Source organism: Lemur catta, chromosome 3 (assembly GCF_020740605.2).
Source record: "Lemur catta isolate mLemCat1 chromosome 3, mLemCat1.pri, whole genome shotgun sequence".
NCBI classification, from domain to species: Eukaryota; Metazoa; Chordata; class Mammalia; order Primates; family Lemuridae; genus Lemur; species Lemur catta.
The window spans coordinates 29,788,353-29,806,962 of record NC_059130.1 but is presented as its reverse complement, the minus strand read 5'-3'; the positions used below and the strand labels follow the sequence as shown (position 1 = coordinate 29,806,962).

General features: G+C 48.8%; 1 protein-coding gene across 2 annotated transcripts in view; it reads left to right on the top strand.

Moving 5' to 3' along the window:
* Nucleotides 1-1,025: 1,025 nt before the first annotated feature.
* IQGAP3 (IQ motif containing GTPase activating protein 3) overlaps nucleotides 1,026-18,610 on the top strand; it is a 39,829-nt gene continuing 22,244 nt past the window's right edge. For both annotated transcript variants that reach the window (XM_045545388.1, XM_045545387.1), the window contains exons 1-15: nucleotides 1,026-1,078; nucleotides 3,924-4,011; nucleotides 7,273-7,429; nucleotides 8,054-8,131; nucleotides 9,425-9,501; nucleotides 10,243-10,310; nucleotides 10,401-10,514; nucleotides 10,754-10,932; nucleotides 11,400-11,487; nucleotides 12,159-12,322; nucleotides 12,839-12,926; nucleotides 14,628-14,791; nucleotides 16,341-16,498; nucleotides 17,918-18,039; nucleotides 18,153-18,316. In XM_045545388.1, the coding sequence (XP_045401344.1) occupies nucleotides 1,042-1,078; nucleotides 3,924-4,011; nucleotides 7,273-7,429; nucleotides 8,054-8,131; nucleotides 9,425-9,501; nucleotides 10,243-10,310; nucleotides 10,401-10,514; nucleotides 10,754-10,932; nucleotides 11,400-11,487; nucleotides 12,159-12,322; nucleotides 12,839-12,926; nucleotides 14,628-14,791; nucleotides 16,341-16,498; nucleotides 17,918-18,039; nucleotides 18,153-18,316 (1,746 nt within the window). In that variant the 5' untranslated portion in view covers nucleotides 1,026-1,041. The remainder of the gene's footprint in view (nucleotides 1,079-3,923; nucleotides 4,012-7,272; nucleotides 7,430-8,053; nucleotides 8,132-9,424; nucleotides 9,502-10,242; nucleotides 10,311-10,400; nucleotides 10,515-10,753; nucleotides 10,933-11,399; nucleotides 11,488-12,158; nucleotides 12,323-12,838; nucleotides 12,927-14,627; nucleotides 14,792-16,340; nucleotides 16,499-17,917; nucleotides 18,040-18,152; nucleotides 18,317-18,610) is intronic.

Here is an 18,610-nt window from a genome sequence, read left to right as displayed (position 1 = left end):
GCCTGGCTGCTTAAAAGGAGTGTTGGGGAAGGGTAAAGGGAGAAATACCAAATGGGGAAAGCCTGTCGAATAATTTTTTTTCCAGCATAGTTGTTATTTTTTATTAGTTCAGGCCCTTATTGTCTCTCACCTGTGCAAAGGCAACAGCCTCCCAATTGATCTCTGTCCCTAGCCTCACCCTCTTCCAAGCCCCTGCTGTTGGTGGGGGGAAGGGGGCTTCCTAAAATATAAATCTGGCTCTGACCTATGCCTAAAATGTTCCTTGGCTGGTGACTGCTCACTAGAGCCCATCCAGCACCGCAGCATGGTGCCTCCAGGCCCTCTTTCTGCCTCTCCCTGGCTTAGCTTTGTTCTCCTCTAAAACTGAACTGAGTTTCATTTCCCCAGCTCATCTCCTTGTTCTTGCACATGCGGTTTCCACCGACTGGAATGCCTCTCTCCTTCAGTCTGATGAATTTTTCTACACTCTTCAACCCAGATCAGCTGTCACCTCCACTAGGAAGTCTTCCCTGTCTTTCACTGCTTGTAGTCACAGGAATGATTCCGTTCCTCCACACATCACTGACCTCTAATTTACTTCACTATATGTGTATCACTCATGCCAGAACAGCAAACTTTTAGAGGATTAACTGAGCGTATGCATCTCTGCATCTGCATCTGCTAAACCACCTAGTTTAGCGCATAGTACTAAGTAGGCCCGCGAGTGAGCAGGACCCAGGAATACAGTGCGAAGTGGAGCAGGGCTTAATGGGAATGCCAGGGGGAAATGACAGAGGCAAGGGCAGGGGCAGAGGCTACTTGAAATAAGTCTGTTAAGCGGCAAAGGAGCCCGGAGGAACGGCAGAAGGAGGAACTGCCGAAGGCGAACGCCCCTATCCCAGCCTGGGGTGGTTTTCTGGTCTCCCCTGGGCGGCGCGCCTTCGCCGCCGGAAATTACAGATCCCAGGGCTCTCTGCTGTACGACCGGAAGTGCCTGTCCGACTGTGGCGACGGGAGGGGCGGTGGCCCAGCGGCGGGAGATTCAAACCTGGAAGGAGGAACATGGAGGGAAGAGGAGCGGGCCTGGGCCGGGCGGCCTGTGAGTGCCAGCAGGGTCGGAGGAGGGTTCCGCGGTGGTGCGGCTGGTCGGGGGCTTGGCAGTGCCAGGAGAGGCTGGGGCGGGGGCTGGGCGCGGAGCCTGGGGGGCAAGCGGCGGTGGGACCGCTCTGTGGGGAGTCCCGGGCGCCGGAGTAGAACTGTGAACAGTGACACGTCCCCTGACTAATATGCCGCGCTTTCAAGCTTACAAAGAGCTTTCTCCCTTGTTTCCAAGTGCTGGGGCTCTGGGATCCGGAGAACGTAGGTGATCTGGCCCCTTAGAAGTCAGCAGTTACGGATGGCTAACACATTTGCCAAGCGCTGCCACGGGACAGGATGCTCAAAGGGACTGGGGACTCTTTGTGCTTTGAGATGCCTCTTTGAGACAATGCTTTTTAAACTTCAGGGTGCCGAAATTACTTGGGAAGCTTGTTTAAAATGCAAATTCTTGGGCACTATCCCAGAGCTTCAGCTCCAGTAGGTCTGGATTGAGGCCCGGAACCTGCATTTATAACAAGCAATGTGCTTTCCCTCACCTCAGGTGAATGTGCTGCAGGAAGTCCATGGCCACACTACTTTCAAAAACACTGCTTTAGAAAGAGAGACTGGGGTTGGAAGGATGGGGGGTGGGCAGAGAGATTTCCATCTGATTTTCTGAATGAAAGGCAAAATCTGCTCCTTCTTCCACCCCCTCCTTCATCTCTATTAGGATCCAAAAAAGCAAAGTACACGTCTATTCTTCTGTTAAAGGAATGCTAGTTCCAGACCTGAGAAGGACAGGAAGACTTTTTTTTTTTTTTTGAGACAGTGTATGTGTGTGGACAAAGTCCCTCCCATGTCTCACAGTCCTCAGTTCATAACTCTGAGGTGATGTCACTCACTTACTGGTTTATTTTCCATGCTTAACAACCAAGACTTGTTCCTTGTACACTCCATTGGAGGAACTGATGGCTTTCCTGCTGTTGGCCAGTGCTTTCAAATCTGTACTGGGAGGGATGTGTGTGTGTGGGGCTGTGGGTGTGTGTGTGTGTGTTTTAACTTGCTTAACTGCCAATTCAAATAAGCCCTGCCCTTCTCCAAATCATATTGCAGAAAATGCAATATAAGGAAATAGGAAAAGACTGAAAGTGACATTAAGTGCTGAGTCAAAGACAGATGGACTAAACTCTGTCTTTTTTCAAGCTCTGTCAGTTTATTTTCTTGGTGTGTGTGTAGCTTTCTCTCACCCTGTTTGCTTTTTTTTTTTTTTTTTTTGAGACACAGTCTCATTCTGTTGCCCGGGCTAGAGTGCTGTGGCATCAGCCTCGCTCACAGCAACCTCAAACTCCTGGGCTCAAGCAATCCTCCTGGCTAAGCCTCCTGAGTAGCTGGGACTACAGACATGCGCCACCATGCCCGGCTAATTTTTTCTATATATTTTTGGATGTCCAGCTAATTTCTTTCTATTTTTATAGTGGAGATGGGGTCTCGCTCTTGCTCAGGCTGGTCTTGAACTCCCAGAGCTCAAACAGTCTGCCTGCCTCAGCCCCCCAGAGTGCTAGGATTACAGTCCGGTGAGCCACTGTGCCTGGCTCCTGTTTGCTTTTGTATTGTCTTCCCTAAGGAGAATAGAGAGATAGGGGAGAAGAGGAGGGAGAAGGATAAAGTGAGGCTGTGGCTAAGGCAAAGTATGAGTGCTGTCTCATTTAAGGGGTTCTTTATTCTTGAGTTTGGAGGTCAGAGTATTGTCTGCATTTTGTTTAGCTTGAAGATTATTTTCCTTCTCAGGTAACCTATACCAGAAAGGACAGTGAATGTATCTTTGTGATCTTTTAAAATTCTCTTTGTCTGGCCGGGCACGGTGGCTCACGCCTGTAAACCTAGCACTCTGGGAGGCTGAGGTGGGAGGATTGCTTGAGCTCAGGAGTTCGAGACCAGTCTGAGCAAGAGCGAGACCCCGTCTCTACTAAACAAAGAAAGAAATTAGCCAAACAACTAAAAATAGAAAAAATTAGCTGGGCATGGTGGCGTGTGCCTGTAGTCCCAGCTACCCAGGAGGCTGAGGCAGGAGGATTGCTTGAGGTTGCTGTGAGCTAGGCTGACGCCACGGCACTCTAGCCCAGGCAACAGAGTGAGACTCTGTCTCAAAAAAAAAAAAAAAAAAAAAAAATTCTCTTTGTCCTTCCACTTAACCCCAAGTGAGTGGTGTTTCTCTCTGGTGGACTGCCTTTTCCCTCTTTCCGCCTGTTTAAAACCTAGTTCATAGGTAGAATCCTTTGCCTCCTCTACTGCTTCCATAGATTTTTATTCATGGGCTATAACCATACTTATCACATTAGATTGTAGTTATTTACTGACATGTTTTTCTCTTCTAATAATAATCTGTATATTTCATAAGAGTAGGGGTCCACTAGCCCAGTGCCTGACATAAAGGAGGAATTGAATGAATGAATGGCTATTGAATGATGAGTCCTTGTTGGTTCTGTTACCTAGTCTCTGACAGAGTACCCGGCAAGAATGTCACAGGTCCAGTTCTTGGAGAATCAGTCTAATTAGGATAAGATAAGAAACTAAGTTTCCAGCCTATTAGGGCTCTGGACATCCCAGCTGGGAGACATGGAGGGAAGGGGCATGAGAAGACTTGAGGAGGAAGAGAACAGGGAGATGGCTGCAGAGGAAAGAGAAGGAATGCTTCAGGTACAGGATGAGGCTGCCTATTTAAGGGTATCCTGGAAAGAGGAGGAGGAGGGACATATGGGAGATGCTTCAGGTCTCTGAGCAGGGTTGCCTGAGGAAGTTTGTTAAGAAGAACCTTCAAAGGCCCCCTAATGCTCCCTTCTTTGAACTTATCTCCCTTTACTCCTCAGATGAACGCCTCACAGCTGAGGAAATGGATGAGCAGAGGCGGCAGAATGTTGCCTATCAGTACCTGTGCCGGCTGGAGGAAGCCAAGCGGTAAGCAAAGTCCAGAAAGATGGACACTTTCTGGTCTCCCTTTTCTACCCTCCCCCCCCTAGGCATCTGCTCCCAAAGCAAATGCAACAGAACGGGGTCCATTCTGTGGGAGAGGGTGAGTTGAAATAGCTGTTGTTTTTATTTCTGAAGCAAATTCCAATCACACCCTTTTACTCCCTACATACTTCACTACATATCTCTAAAATACATGTTCATTCACTTATGTAACCACAATGCCATGATAATACCCAACCAAATTATTTGTAAATCTTTGGAAGATCAATACCCAGGCCATTTCCAAATTTTCTTGATTGTCAAAAAAAAAAAAAATAAATAAACTTCCTGTAGCTAGATAAACAGAGTAAAACAATTCTGTTTTTATAGTTAGCTTATTTAAATAAGGATCTAAAACATTTCACTTATTACATTTGCTTCATATCCCCTTTTCAGTTCTTTTTTTTTTTTTTTTTTTCTTTAAGAGATGAGGTCTTGGCCGGGCGCGGTGGCTCACGCCTGTAATCCTAGCTCTGGGAGGCCGAGGCGGGTGGATCGCTCGAGGTCAGGAGTTCGAGACCAGCCTGAGCAAGAGTGAGACCCCGTCTCTACTAAAAATAGAAAGAAATTATCTGGCCAACTAAAAATATATATACAAAAAAATTAGCCGGGCATGGTGGCTCATGCCTGTAGTCCCAGCTACTTGGGAGGCTGAGACAGTAGGATCGCTTAAGCCCAGGAGTCTGAGGTTGCTGTGAGCTAGGCTGACGCCACGGCACTCACTCTAGCCCGGGCAACAAAGTGAGACTCTGTTTCAAGAAAAAAAAAAAAAAAAAAAGAGATGAGGTCTTGCTGTATTGCCCAAGCTGGAGTGCAGTGGTGGCACAATCATAGCTCACTGCAACCTCGAATTCCTGGGCTCAAATGATTTTCTGCCTCAGTCTCTCAACAGGTGTGTGCTACCATGCCCTGCTGATTTTTTTAAAAATATTTTTTTGTAGAGACAGGGATCTTACTGTTACCCTGGCTGGTCTTGAACTCCTGGCCTCAAAGGATCCTCCCACCTCAGCCTCCCAAAGTGCTGGGATTATAGGCGTGAGCCACTGCGCTCAGCCAGGTTCTTTGTATCATTGACTTGCTGAAGAAACTGGGTCATTTTTCCTTTAGAACATGCTATATTCTGGCCTTGTCTATTTTCTTTCTTTCTTTTTTTTTTAGAGACCTGTGTCTGTTTGCTTTCTTGTGTCATTAAGTTTGTTCCTCTGTACCCTATATGTCCTATAAATGGATGTTGGCTCTAAAGGCTTAATTCGATTTGGGTTCAACATTTTTGACAAGAAGTCTTCATTGGTGGTAGTGTGTGTTTCATACCACATCTCATAGGGAGAATACAATGTGTACTTGTTCCACTTTTAGTGATGCTGAATCTGATCAGGGAGTTCAGGTGATAACCTGATCTCTACATTGTAAAATTTCCCACTAACTCTTCAACTTATGTCTTCATCCATTGTTGGTCCTCACTAGAATCTATTATTTTATTAGGGGTCAAAATGACTATTTTCTAGTTCTGTCATTTCTTCCACGTTTATTAGCTGAATTGTAAGGAAGAACTTTCCCGCATCATCTTAGGGCTATTTGGGTACCCTGAAATTCAGTCTGTCCAGGAAAGTCAGGATAAATACTTAAGTCTTTTTTTTCTTTTCTTTTTTTTTTTTTTGAGACAGAGTCTCACTCTGTTGCCCAGGCTAGAGTGCTGTGGTGTCAGCCTAGCTCACAGCAACCTCAAACTCCTGGGCTCAAGCAGTCCTCCTGCCTCAGCCTCCCAAGTAGCTGGGACTACAGGCATGTGCCACCATGCCTGGCTAATTTTTTCTATACATTTTTAGTTGTCCGGTCAATTTCTTTCTATTTTTAGTAGAGACGGGGTCTCTTTCTTGCTCAGGCTGGTCTCAAACTCCTGACTTAAAGCAATCCTCCTGCCTCGGCCTCCCAGAGTGCTAGGATTACAGGCGTGAGCCACCACTCCTGGCCTTTTCTTTTAAAGAACAGTTTTTTGTTTGTTTTTTTAAGAGACAGGATCTCACTCTGTCACCTCAGCTGCAGTGCAATGGCATGATCATAGCTCTCTGTAACCTCAAATTTCTGGGCTCAAGGGATTTTCCTGTCTCAGTGTCCCAAGTAGCTAGGACTACAGGCATGTGCTACCACACCCAGCTAATTTTTAAATTTTTTATAGTGACACGGTCTTGCTTTGTGGTCCAGGCTGGTCTTGAACTCCTGGCCTCAAGCTATCCTCCCACCTCCACCTTCCAAAGTGCTGGGATTGCAGGCATAGGCCACTGCACCTGGCCTCAGCGGTATATTTTTAATGCTCTCAAAGGAAGTAGGTAGAATAGGGCAATCGGGAAAAATCAGGTGTTTATGGCAGGAAAGTCATGAAGCAGAGTATGACTGACTCTCTTTTTGGGAACAGATACTTTCCTTTTAAAAGACTCCAATATGTAGGGAAGTTTGGAGAGTCCATCTGAGGAGCACTTAATCTCCCTCATACAACCATCAGCAATGATAATACTTCACACTTATATTCAAAGCATTTTTTACATTCATTAGCTCATTTGATCCTGGCAACTGCCCACTGAAGCAGGCAGCACAGGTGGGTTATCCTCATTTTGAAGATTATGTGACTGAGGCTCCCAGAGGTGAAGTGGGGGAGATGGTGTGGAAAGTGGGCCTTCCGATTCCAAGAGCTGTGACTTTTCTGTCCCTTTGTGCTGCTCCCCTTGCATCAACCCGGAGGTTCCCTACTACCATCATCATCAAAGCTGGGTTATGAGCCGTGTAGATCATTTGGGCAGTCATGACCTTTCCGTACTTGGGTTCTCAGAGAGCAATGCAAAATGAGGGAGGTGAGCAGATTCAATTTGGTTCAACAGTCAAATATATAACCAGACTAAGTGAGAAGTTATATTATGTAACAGGGTAAGAGTCTGTTTAAGCCTCACTGAAGATAGGCAGGTTAAGGATCTGTTAGGGAGGACTTTCTAGGGTGGGTAGGCCTGAGGGTTGGCTGATCCAGGTGTTTGGGGCAGCTTGAGAGAAGGTGGGAACATCCAGGCAACGGGCAGAGGGGAACTGGGGTGGGGCAGGAACAGGAGGCAGGGGAGGGTCAGGGGCCACTTAAGGGAAGAGAAGGAGAGAAATTTCTGCGGTTAGAATAAACCACTGTGGCCTGCCAGAGTGGATGAGAAGGTGCTCTCATGTTTGTAGCTGGATGGAGGCCTGCCTGAAGGAGGAGCTTCCTTCCCCGGTGGAGCTGGAGGAGAGCCTCCGGAACGGAGTGCTGCTGGCCAAGCTGGGCCACTGTTTTGCACCCTCCGTGGTTCCCTTGAAGAAGATCTATGACGTGGAGCAGCTGCGGTACCAGGTGGGAAATAGTGGACTCCACCTTCTACCTTCTTCCTCTCAAACTACCTGTCCTCAAAGCTGTGAGGGTAGGGTGACCACATAATTTATTGTCCAAATCTGGCCACTTTTTGAGGATGACAGGGGATGCTATTAATCATTATGCTGGGACAAGCTATTCATCAGTGTCTCCCAGCCAGGTGAGTGTGTACTATCTTTAGCAGCAAGGGGCACCTGCTAGGTGGGCTTTACGATGCCCTGAGAAGAGAACTGCCCACAGTCTGCATTCAGAGGCATGCGGGCTTTGCCACCCTGCTTGTACTTCCTGGGCACGTTGTTCCTTCTCTATGCTCTCACTAGCCTAACTGTCCTCTCCTTCCCATCCCAGCTCTGGATTCCCCTTTTCTAGGAAGCCTTATTGGATTGTTAATCCCATCCCTGTGCCATCCTTCCCAAATGTCCAAGTGGATCATCCATTCCTGGTGGTTTCTATCTATATTTCTCTGTCTTGGTGGGGATGGGAAATCCACAGGGTGGGGTCCCCCTGCTCCTCCCTCTTGAGTCTTTAAGCTGTGGTCTGGGATCTGCCCATAGGGAGCTCCAAGAACGGTGAAAATAGATTCTCTTCTTTATCCTTCCCTTTCAGGCAACTGGCTTGCATTTCCGTCACACAGACAACATCAACTTTTGGCTGTCTGCAATAGCCCACATCGGTCTGCCTTCGGTAACACTGGGCCTCAAGATTGGCGTTCATCTTTACTCTTCATCTGTTCCCCCAAGCCCCCACTTTGTCTCCCCGGACCTTTAACCCCCATCTCCATGTGTCTTCTGAACTAACTTAATCTAAGAGAAGAGTTCCTTGGGGTAGTTTGTCTTTGAACTGGGTTATTATTATTTTTTCTCTGCTTCTCCTTCACTGTGGATAAAAGGAGGTGAAGGCTCCCTGGCCTGAGTGGCCTGGTTCCCATTATGCAGCGGGGCCCCTAAGTAATGCAGGAAATGGGACTCATATCAGCCAGCACTATCTTTCCACCATAATTTCACAGTGTGAAGCAAGGGTATGTCCCATGCATAGGTGGTAGACCTTGAGTTAGAAGCCTAGGCCCAAGACCCCACTGGACACATGATACATGTGAATCTCAATTTGTTTCTCACCTATAAAATGGGGATAGTGATTCCTGCCCTGTCTACCTTATGATGTTGATCTGTGTGAATTCCCTTTGTGAATTATAAAGAGCTATACAAATTAAGGCATGATAGGATTCCACAATGTATGGTTTCTCTCTGCTGTGTTTTTCTTCAGTGTAGAAGGGAACTATAAGACAGGAAATAGCAGTAAAGAAAGATACTTTGGTGGGAGGCAGAAACAATAGAGGGCATGTATCCTCAGTGGGACTAGAACACTTAAGTCTCTAGATTGGTCCTTTATAATGAACCTAAATGTAACCAAGATATATTGAGGTTAGGCCTCATTACAGTCACTAACTGGCATGGGAAGCCACCTTGGGGCAACTCAGTTCTTAGAGGGGCCCCCACTGATCAAGGCCTCTGGCTTGGGTACAGGGATGACACACCTGACACCTTTGTGGTCCTTTATAATATATGCCTCGTTGGGCCTCCATGGGAATATGGCCAGCTCCACAGCATCCCGCCTTTCTGGTTAGAGTCTAAGTTGAGGCACGCAGGGTCACTGTGTCTGTAAGAGGGCTGAGGGCTTGTTTGTCCTGGAGGGTATGGCTTGCATCCTATAGCCTGGATGGCCCCTTCTGGTGTTCAGTTCCAGGGCACCCTGTGACTGTGTGTCTGTGGCTGAGTCTTGACTTAGTATGTGTCACCAGTGCCTTTCTTTTACACTGGGCTGACTGGAAATGGGTGGGGAGACTGACCTAGAAGCCCAAGGCAAAAAAGAAGCACACACCTCAAGTTGGGCAGGAAGACCCATTCTTTGACCCACTCTCTCCTTATCTGGTGCTGCTTAAATGTCCCTTATGGCAGTAATGGTTGGTCTCCCCTCTAGACCTTCTTCCCAGAGACCACGGACATCTATGACAAGAAGAACATGCCCCGGGTAGTCTACTGCATCCATGCCCTCAGGTGAGAAACCTCAAATTTTGTTATCTAGGTTCCTGTAGTTGCAACCAACAATCAACAGCAATAAACGTAGCAGGAAGGACGGAGGGTAGACCATAGAGAGCACTTCTCAGGAGAGTGAGGTTTTAGATTTACACGGTTGTGTTCAGGTTTATGTGCATGTGTGTGGACACGTGTATGTGTGACTGTGCAGGTAAGGGAAAGGGCAGGAAGGTAGCAGGGTAGGGCCTTCGGTTTGTGACTGAGGTAGAAAGGAGTCAGAACAGCACCTACAGAGAATGCCACATGCAAGCCACTTAGTTTGAACGGTGAAGGCTTTTCGGTCCTACTTAAGCCAGCCATAACAACCAGTTAGCTAAATCACAGAAAGTGCCTGACCAGTTCCTTGTGTCCACCATGTCATCTCCTCCTGACTTCACTTCACATGTCCCTAGCTCAGCAGGTCTCCGCTTGCTGTGCCCTTACTATACTCCTCCACCCAGTGACCTGCCACTACAATGTGTCCTTTTCTGTGAAGCCTCCCCAATACCCCCAGACCTCTGACAGCATTTAATTTAGCTTCTATACTTTCCTCGAGCTGATGTGCGATAACATTTCTTCCTGTGGATTGGGGGTGACTTGAGGGTAGGTGCTGAGTGAGCTTCACCTCCAGGGCCCCACAGTATCTCCTATAAACCCACTGTGGGCAGAGTGTTGAAATGAATAGGCCCCAGTGCCTTCCAATGCCTTCCGTTTTTTCCCCAGTCTCTTCCTCTTCCGGCTGGGATTGGCCCCTCAGATACATGATCTGTATGGGAAAGTGAAATTCACAGGTAAGCCCAGCTCCTTTCCTAACCACCACAGTCTGGGCAGGGTCTTGGGGGTTCTGGGCCTTCTGATGGGTACCTGTGGTATCATTGCAGCCGAGGAACTCAGCAACATGGCCTCTGAACTGGCCAAATATGGCCTCCAGCTGCCTGCCTTCAGCAAAATCGGGGGCATCCTGGCCAATGAGCTCTCGGTGGATGAGGCTGCAGGTAGGGATGGGGCTCTGTCCTGCTAGGAGTAGGCTTGGTGGTTATGGGAGGACCCCAAGCCTCATAGCCCTAAGATGGATTCTGGCCCCTCTCATCCACAGGCAAGGCCATCAGGCTACCTGGTTTGCCTGGCCCCTGAGAATGGAAAAAGGGGTGATGTCAGAGTGGCCTGCAAGTGTTTGTGCTCTGGTATGGGGTTTATTCTGGCCTCCTGACCTTGTTTCCATTCCACCTCCCAGTCCATGCAGCTGTTCTTGCCATCAATGAGGCAGTGGAGCGAGGGGTGGTTGAGGACACTCTGGCTGCCTTGCAGAATCCCAGTGCTCTTCTAGAGAATCTTCGAGAGCCTCTGGCAGCCATCTACCAGGAGCTGCTGGCCCAGGCCAAGATGGAGAAGGCTGCCAATGCCAGGAACCATGTAAGGAGGAGTCTTGGGTATAGGGGCTGAAAAGTTGAGTGGTCTGGAAAGTCCCAAATGAAACCAGAACTCCTATCTGTCCTGTCTCTACATTCCAAAGTTGCTTCTTGGAGAAACCATAACTTGTCAGTGATTTTAGAGAAATAGGAGAAGAAATTGGGAGAATAATGAGAATTCAGAAGAGAAGACTAGAGAAGAGGTTTTGGGGGGATGGATCTGATGGGAGGCCTGAGAGGGGCTGTGGAATATATTATGGAACAGGATGCGACTGGACTGGCGATTCCAAAGGTTGGTTTGGCTTCACTGTGTCCATCCCAGGGGTTTAGACCCCACAATTTCCCCTGAGTCCTGAGCAGACTGACCCTTGGCTTTGGGAAGACACCCAGAAGAAGAAATAGGTATAGCCAGGGAGAGCAGAGTAGGAGAAGAGGATTGAATTGGTTTTCTCAGGTTCCCTCTCAATGTAGTTTTTGCAGGATGACAGAGAGAGCCAGGACATCTATGACCACTACCTGACTCAGGCTGAAATCCAGGGCAACATCAACCATGTCAATGGTGAGAGAGACAGGCCAGGAGGGGTGGCGGGGTCTCAGGGTAAGCCCCTGCACTGGGAGGTTTGAGGATGGCTTCTCTCAGGCCAAAAAGCCCTATGGTCTCACTTAGACCAACTCTTGCCTCAGGGAAAAGTCAGAATCCAAGGAGTATGTGTTCTGCTTTCTGGCCAGCAGTGTCTGGAAGAAAAGTGGTCCCTGTCAGGGAGGCTTCTGTTTGAATGGAGAACCATGGAGAGGACAGAGGCAAAGGGCCAGGCCTTTCAGCTCTTGATGCTGGTGGCTGGTGGACTGGGGTCCTTCGAGAAGGGAGTGTGGAGAATACCTGAGGGTAGGGGGCAATCTGGGCAGGAGGGGCTGTGTGAAGGCTCAAGATGGGTGGGCATTTGCCTATTTGGGTGAGGATATCTTCAGGCTCTGGGGTGGTGAGGTGAGAAGGCGGTGAAGACCAAGCCAAAGAATTCCAGCTGAACCAAATGGCCCCAGAAACCCAGGGGGCAAGGAGGGGTGATTCTGTGATGAGACTGGTTCGCTGCCGGCTGTGCTAAGAGGGCGACGGTGGGGAGGGGTAACTCTAGGTGGGTAGAAAGAGAGTAGATTCCCAGGACTGGGTTGGGGGATAGTGAGAGGTGGGCTTTCTCACACCGTCCAGCATGGAGTCTTGGTCTTTTTCAGTCCATGGGGCTCTAGAAATTGTTGATGATGCCCTGGAAAGACAGAGCCCTGAGGCCTTGCTTAAGGCCCTTCAAGACCCTGCTCTGGCCCTGCAAGGGGTGAGGAGAGACTTTGCTGACTGGTACCTGGAGCAGCTGAGCTCAGACAGAGAGCAGAAGGCACAGGTCAGTCTCTGTGTATTACCTGCCACCTCTATCTGACTATAGGATGGGAGAGGGCCTCTTACTCAGCCATTACCACTGTCAGTTCTTTGTATTCAGTAAGTGCTCACTGTGTGTTTAAATGGCTAAATCACCCCAAAGCCTAGAGGACTAGGCTGATCAGCTTCTGTCCTCTGAAAGTCCCTCAGACTGACCGGGAAGGACCCAGGGGCCGTCCCATTGGCAGTGATGTGCTCCCCCCATTGCTGAATTGGGGCCTCTATCAGCAATCTTGTTTTCAATGCTGTTGACACTGTTTATACTTGTGTTGTCTGTGTTGTTATTTCAGATGCTCGCTGGGTAAGAAAGGTTAAAGAAGGGTTAATAGGAATGGGTGGACCAGGCTATTCTGCCTAAAGGGGAGAGAGGTAGGACTGAGGGTAGGTGGTTGAGTGGACCTGGCAGCTCATGCTGGCAGCTCTTAAGGCATGTTCACACCCCAGGAGGACTCTCTTCTACTGCATCTCTTCCCTCTTTTAGGAGCTGGGCCTGGTGGAGCTTCTGGAAAAGGAGGAGGTGCAGGCCGGAGTGGCAGCAGCCAACATGAAGGGTGATCAGGAACAAGCCAGTAAGTCATCTCTAGGCCTGAGGCCTACTCTCGGAGTATCGCTGGCTCTCAGAACATCCCATCCTTTGCTGGCTTCTGTATTGGGCAATGCAAAATGCTGCCCAATCTCCCAGCATGGCAAGGGACGTCTCCCCTCACGTAATCTATCCTATTCCTACTGCCCGGAGGGACACTACAGAAAAGTTCATTAATGTCTTAGAGATAATGACAATACTACACTGGGCTGGTCTACTGGAGCAGGCAGTTTCCTGTTAGGCAGTTCACCTGTATTTTTGACAATTTCAACCCACCTGAATTCCTTTGGCTTTTGAAACGTAATAATTTCCCAGATGAGAGAGAAACTCATGTTCTAACTCAGTTTCCCTTAAAAACATTATATACTAATATAGTTATTTATTAAAAGAATGTGTATAAGTAATTGTCTCCCTCCAAGAGACCAATCTGTACCGCAAGAGTGAAGAGAAATAGTGTGCTGAGGCCCAGTGCAGCAGCCTGTGGACACCAGACCTTTTACAGCCGCTTGACTCAGTCTGGACTTGCTGTCAGCTTTTGAGGTTGCTCAGTAACCATTTACCTTTGTCAAAGAGAGCTTTCGGACACTAGCTCACTAACTCAAAGTAGCCCCCGGGCCACTCCTGACTACTGCTTGCCTGATCAGCTCAGTTCATTGCTGATTGTTGCTACCACAGCAATCTCTGAAACGCTGACCTGATCTTATCTCCCTGATGACCATCTTCAGACCTTCATGGTTCTTCCATTATTTAGCCTACACTTTAGTCCTATCTTCTTGGCCTGGCAGGTAAGACCTTTTCAGAGTTCTTCCCCATCTCTTCTGTTCACATTGCACCCAGTTCAGCTGAGCCACACAACCTGTTCTTCCCGAGTGCCCCCCACCCTTTCCCATCACCAGGCCTCTGGTCCTCTAGATTACATTTCTCCCACACTTTTACCTGTTGGAAGCAGGTAAAAACATCCTACAGAGCTGTTTCAAAGGCTTCCCCCTCTATGAAGTCGTCCTATTCTCCCCCAGCCAGAATCCCTCCCTCCTTCCCTGCACTGCCATAGCATTTTTGGAGGAAGAGGTTTGCATATGGGGAATGGACTTCTAACATGGCATTGGCAGCAGCGCACTGTAGGTATTTTGGTATGCTTCTTTCTCTCCAGTAGATTGTGCGCTCCTTGATGCCAATGTCTATATCTGCTTGGCATTTTATAAGCCCCAGAGTTTGTAAACTCAAATTATATTGATGCATCTAGCCCCTTTTTAGCTTACTCCCACTCTTTGCAACCCAAATGGCTCTACCCTGGAGCTGGTTCCTTGTTCCTCTGTGCCGTTGTCAAGGCTTGGTCCCTGGAGCCCCTTGCCTAACCTCATCTTAGTTACGCTCCATTAGCCCCCTGTCAATCTCATGCTCACTACCTTAGGAACTCACCTCTGCCATGACAGTCACTCTGTGTTACATGCTGAGCTACTCAACTTCTAGGCCTGACAAATTGCTTCTTATAGAGTTTCTTAAAGCAACCCAGCCCCTTTTCCTCCTGAACATTTAGAAATGCATTTTGAACCTAGCAGAAGGGTTTTTGAGAGCAGTTACAAAGCCATTTCCCCTCAGAGATCCCCAGCAGAGCCTAGTTGGCCAGGAGAGTGGCGATGACACTGAGTGCGCACCCTGTGCAGCCTGTTGCTCTTCTCCCTGGCAGTGCTCCAGGCTGTGCGACGGATCAACAAAGCCATCCAGAGGGGAGTGGCAGCTGACACTGTGAAGGAGCTGCTGTGCCCTGAAGCCCAGCTGCCTCCAGTGTACCCCTTTGCCTCGGCTATGTACCAGCAGGAGCTGGCAGTGCTCCAGAGGCAGCAGCAGGGGGTAAGCCCCAGAAATGTGGGTCCAGATCTGGGCTTCCCAAGCAGCTGGAAGGATCGGGGCAGGCAGTCCAGAGCACCCTCCGAGGGCAGTCTGAGATGCTGGCAAGAGATTAGGGAGAGGAGGAGGGGATGACTGTCCTTTCCTTACTGAGCCATATTATAATAGCCAATACCCTTGAGCAAACACTGCTTTATACACTCATTTAATCCTTAAAAGAGCTCTATAAGGGAAGTCTTATTATTTCTATTTTAGAGATGAGGACACTGAGATGCAGAAGTTAAGTCACTTGCCCCACACTGCTGTGACTGGCAGTGCTGGGGTGGATGCAAAGCTGAAGGTACTTGAAGCCCCTGCTTTTAATCACCCTGCTGTCCCACCTCACCCCACTCCATGCAGCTTCTGTGACAGTGAGGTCCTCGCTTAGGTTCTTGGCAGTCTGTTGGAGGAGTTATAATACACCTGAGGGTCCAGATGGAGACACAGGGAGAGAAGAGGAGATGATGTAGGTGGAATAAGTCTCCAGACCAAGGAAATAGAGGAAGCAGAGCTAGGGGTAGGTCTGGGAAGGCTTCCTGGAAGAGAATCGATAGAGAATCACACCCACAGCAGGCATTTATAGGGCACCCACTCCAGGCACAACCCGGACACAGGCACAACCCTCAGGAAAGGCACAGTTTCAACATCGAATAACTACAGCACAAGGGAGTGTAAAATAAGTACTAAGAGGTAAAACACAGTGACTAAAGTTGTGGACTTCAGAACCAGACTGCCTGAGTTCAAATTTGGCTCTGCTAGTCCTTAGCTATGTGACATTGGGCAAGTTATTTTCCTTCTCTGCCCCTCAATTTCTTCATATATAAAATGGGAACAATAATATATTTACCTCATAGGGCTATTGCAGGGATTAAATGAGTTAATATATGTGCTTAGAGAAGATCCTGGAAAGTAAGATTTAGCTATTGTTGCTGTTGTTGTTACGTTATTATTCACAACACTCTGTTTGTAGAGGACAGGAAGGGTGCTCCAGACAGAGGGAAGAGCATAAACAGATGTTTGAAAAGGAGGAGAACTGGGCAGGGAAATGGGGCCAGGGCCTCTTGGGTGTGCAGTGTAGTATGGAGGTGACCACTTCATCTTCATCTCTGTATGCCCAGGGCCTAGTGCGGTTCTTGATGTGCAGCACGGACCAGAAGGGAGCTGGTAGAGCTCACTGGCTAAGTGTGGGCTCTGAAATCAGACACCTAGGTTCAACTTACATTATTGGGTATGGGCTTGTCTATGAAATGGGATATTGATAGAACCTATGGTGTTATACTATTATTGGCTTGTTATGAAAATTAAATGATAATGTATTTGAAGTACTTATAATTGAGCATACAGTAAACATTCTTGAGTGCTAAGTATGATTAATTGTTAGTGAGTGAATTAGATCAAGGGGGTTTTGGGATGGAGATATTGGGATATTCGAGAACCTTGGGGGCAGGATGGTGGGTAGGCCCTCAGGCCCTTCACCTGCCCACTTGGGAATTGGTCCTCACCACTGTTGTAGGAGCTTGGCCAGGAGGAGCTCTTTGTGGCCGTGGAGATGCTCTCAGCTGTGGTCCTGATTAACCGGGCCCTGGAGGCCAGGGATGCCAGTGGCTTCTGGAGCAGCTTGGTGAACCCAGCCACAGGCCTGGCGGAGGTGGAAGGAGAAAATGCTCAGCGGTGAGAAAGGCTTAGCCGTGTGTTTGGAGTAAGGGGATGGGAGGAATGTAGCCAAGACTCAGAGTTCTGCTTGGAGACTAGCCTTCCGCATGCTGCCCCGTTCTTGGGTCCAGGCCCACCCTCTGGGTCTGTTCACAGTTCCTTGGCTTGTGTTTCTTCCTGGGAGTGGATGGCTTCATACTTATTCCCCTTTCTTTCATTGACTCATTCTTTCATAGCAAACATTTGAGTACCCATCCATGTGCCAGATACTATTCTAGGTGCTGGGAAAAAGCAGTGAACAAAACAGATTCTGCTCTCATCAAACTTACATGCTAGTAGAGGGAGACAGATGATTAGAAGAGAAGAGCTATAGAGAAAAATAAAATAAGGCCTAGGGGATAAAGAGTAGGGACATAGTAGGGCTGGGTTTTCTGTTTTACATAATGTGGTTATGGAGGGCCTCTCTGCTAAGGAGGTTATTTATTGAGAGACCTAAAAGGCATAAGTGGTTGCCGCGAGGCTATCCGGGGCAGAAGCCCTGAGAAAGAAATGTCCTTGGTGTGTCCAGAGAATACCAGGAAGCCAGTGTGGTGGAGTGGGGTGAGGAAGGTAGAGGAGTGGGAGATGGAGACGGAGTCTCAGAAACCAGACCATGTAGGCCTCTCGCTTTTACTCTGAGTGAGGAAGGAAGCCACGGGAGGATTTTGAGCCAGGAGGGAGATGATCTGACCTACTTTAGCAATCATTCTGGCTGCTATGCTGAGAACGGACTACAGGGGTGCAAGGGAAAAAGCAGGGTGACCTGTTAGCAAGTGAAAAAAATCCATGCAAGAGATGATGGGGGCTTGGCCTAGAGTGGTAACAGTGGAGGTGGGGAAAAGGAGTCAGATTTTGGATATAGTCTGAAAGCAGAACTGACAGGATTTGGTTATGTAGTGGGGATGGGGTGTGAGAGAGAATGGAGTCAGGTGTGACTCCAAGATTTTTGGCAAGATGGGAGAGACCATGGGACATGCAGGATGAGCAAGGGAATTAGGAGTTCAGATGTGAGCTGTTGGGTTTGAGGTGCTTAGTAGATATTCACGTGGAGATCCCAAGGGGGCAGCTGGGGTAAATGAATGGGCTGGAGTTGTACTTTTGGGAGCCATTATTAGCAAAGGGTGATTAAAGCCATGAGATTAGGTAAGATCACTGAGGATATGAGTATGGAGAGAGAAGAGGTATAAAGACTGAAGATTGGGATGCTCCAATGTTTAGAGGTCAGGGAGGAAGCAGCAGAGGAGTCCCAGAAAGAATAACCTGTGGGGTGAGAAGAGAACCAAGAGATTATGTGTCCCAGGGGCCAAGTGAGGAAAATAATTTAAATGTTCCCCTGTCTTCTGGCTGATGGTTCACATGCTGCTTACCTTACCTCTCTCTCCCTCACCCTGTTGCCAGTTACTTTGATGCCCTGGTGAAACTGCGACAGGCGCGTGGAGTGGATGAGGCCTTCCTGAGCTGGAATGACCTGCAAGCCACTGTGAGCCAGGTCAATGCTCAGGTTCAGGAAGAGACCGACCGTGAGTGCAGTCGGGAACGGGGCAGGGGGTGGAGGGAGACGGCCCAACTTGGGAAGCCTCGTCCCTTAGCCGTAAGTCTGGTGCCCCTGCCCAGTTGGATCTCTCTTTCTCAGAGGTCCTGGCAGTCAGCCTCATCAACGAGGCTCTGGACCAAGGCAGCCCTGAGAAAACTCTATCCGCCCTCCTGCTTCCTGCGGCTGGCCTGGATGGTGTCAGCCTCCCTGTCGCCCCTCGGTACCATCTCCTCCTTGTGGCAGCCAAAAGGCAGAAGGCCCAGGTGAGGTCAGGGGTAACTGGGTTGGTCACCAGAGCAGGAAGAACATCCCCTGTGGGTAGAGCTGTGCCCAGTTGCACCCTGGCAGAGCTCCAGTCTGATGGACAGTGTCTTCCAGTGGGGGAGAGGGATAGGGAGGGGTTCAGATCTGATGTGGGAAGATGGCCCCCATTGCCAGGGCACTGTACAGAGCGTGGGAAGAGCACAGGCCCAGCAGCCAGAGAACCTGGGCTGGATTTCCTACTGTGACACTTGGTGACCACATGACCTTCAGCAAATCCCTTGAACTCTCTGAGT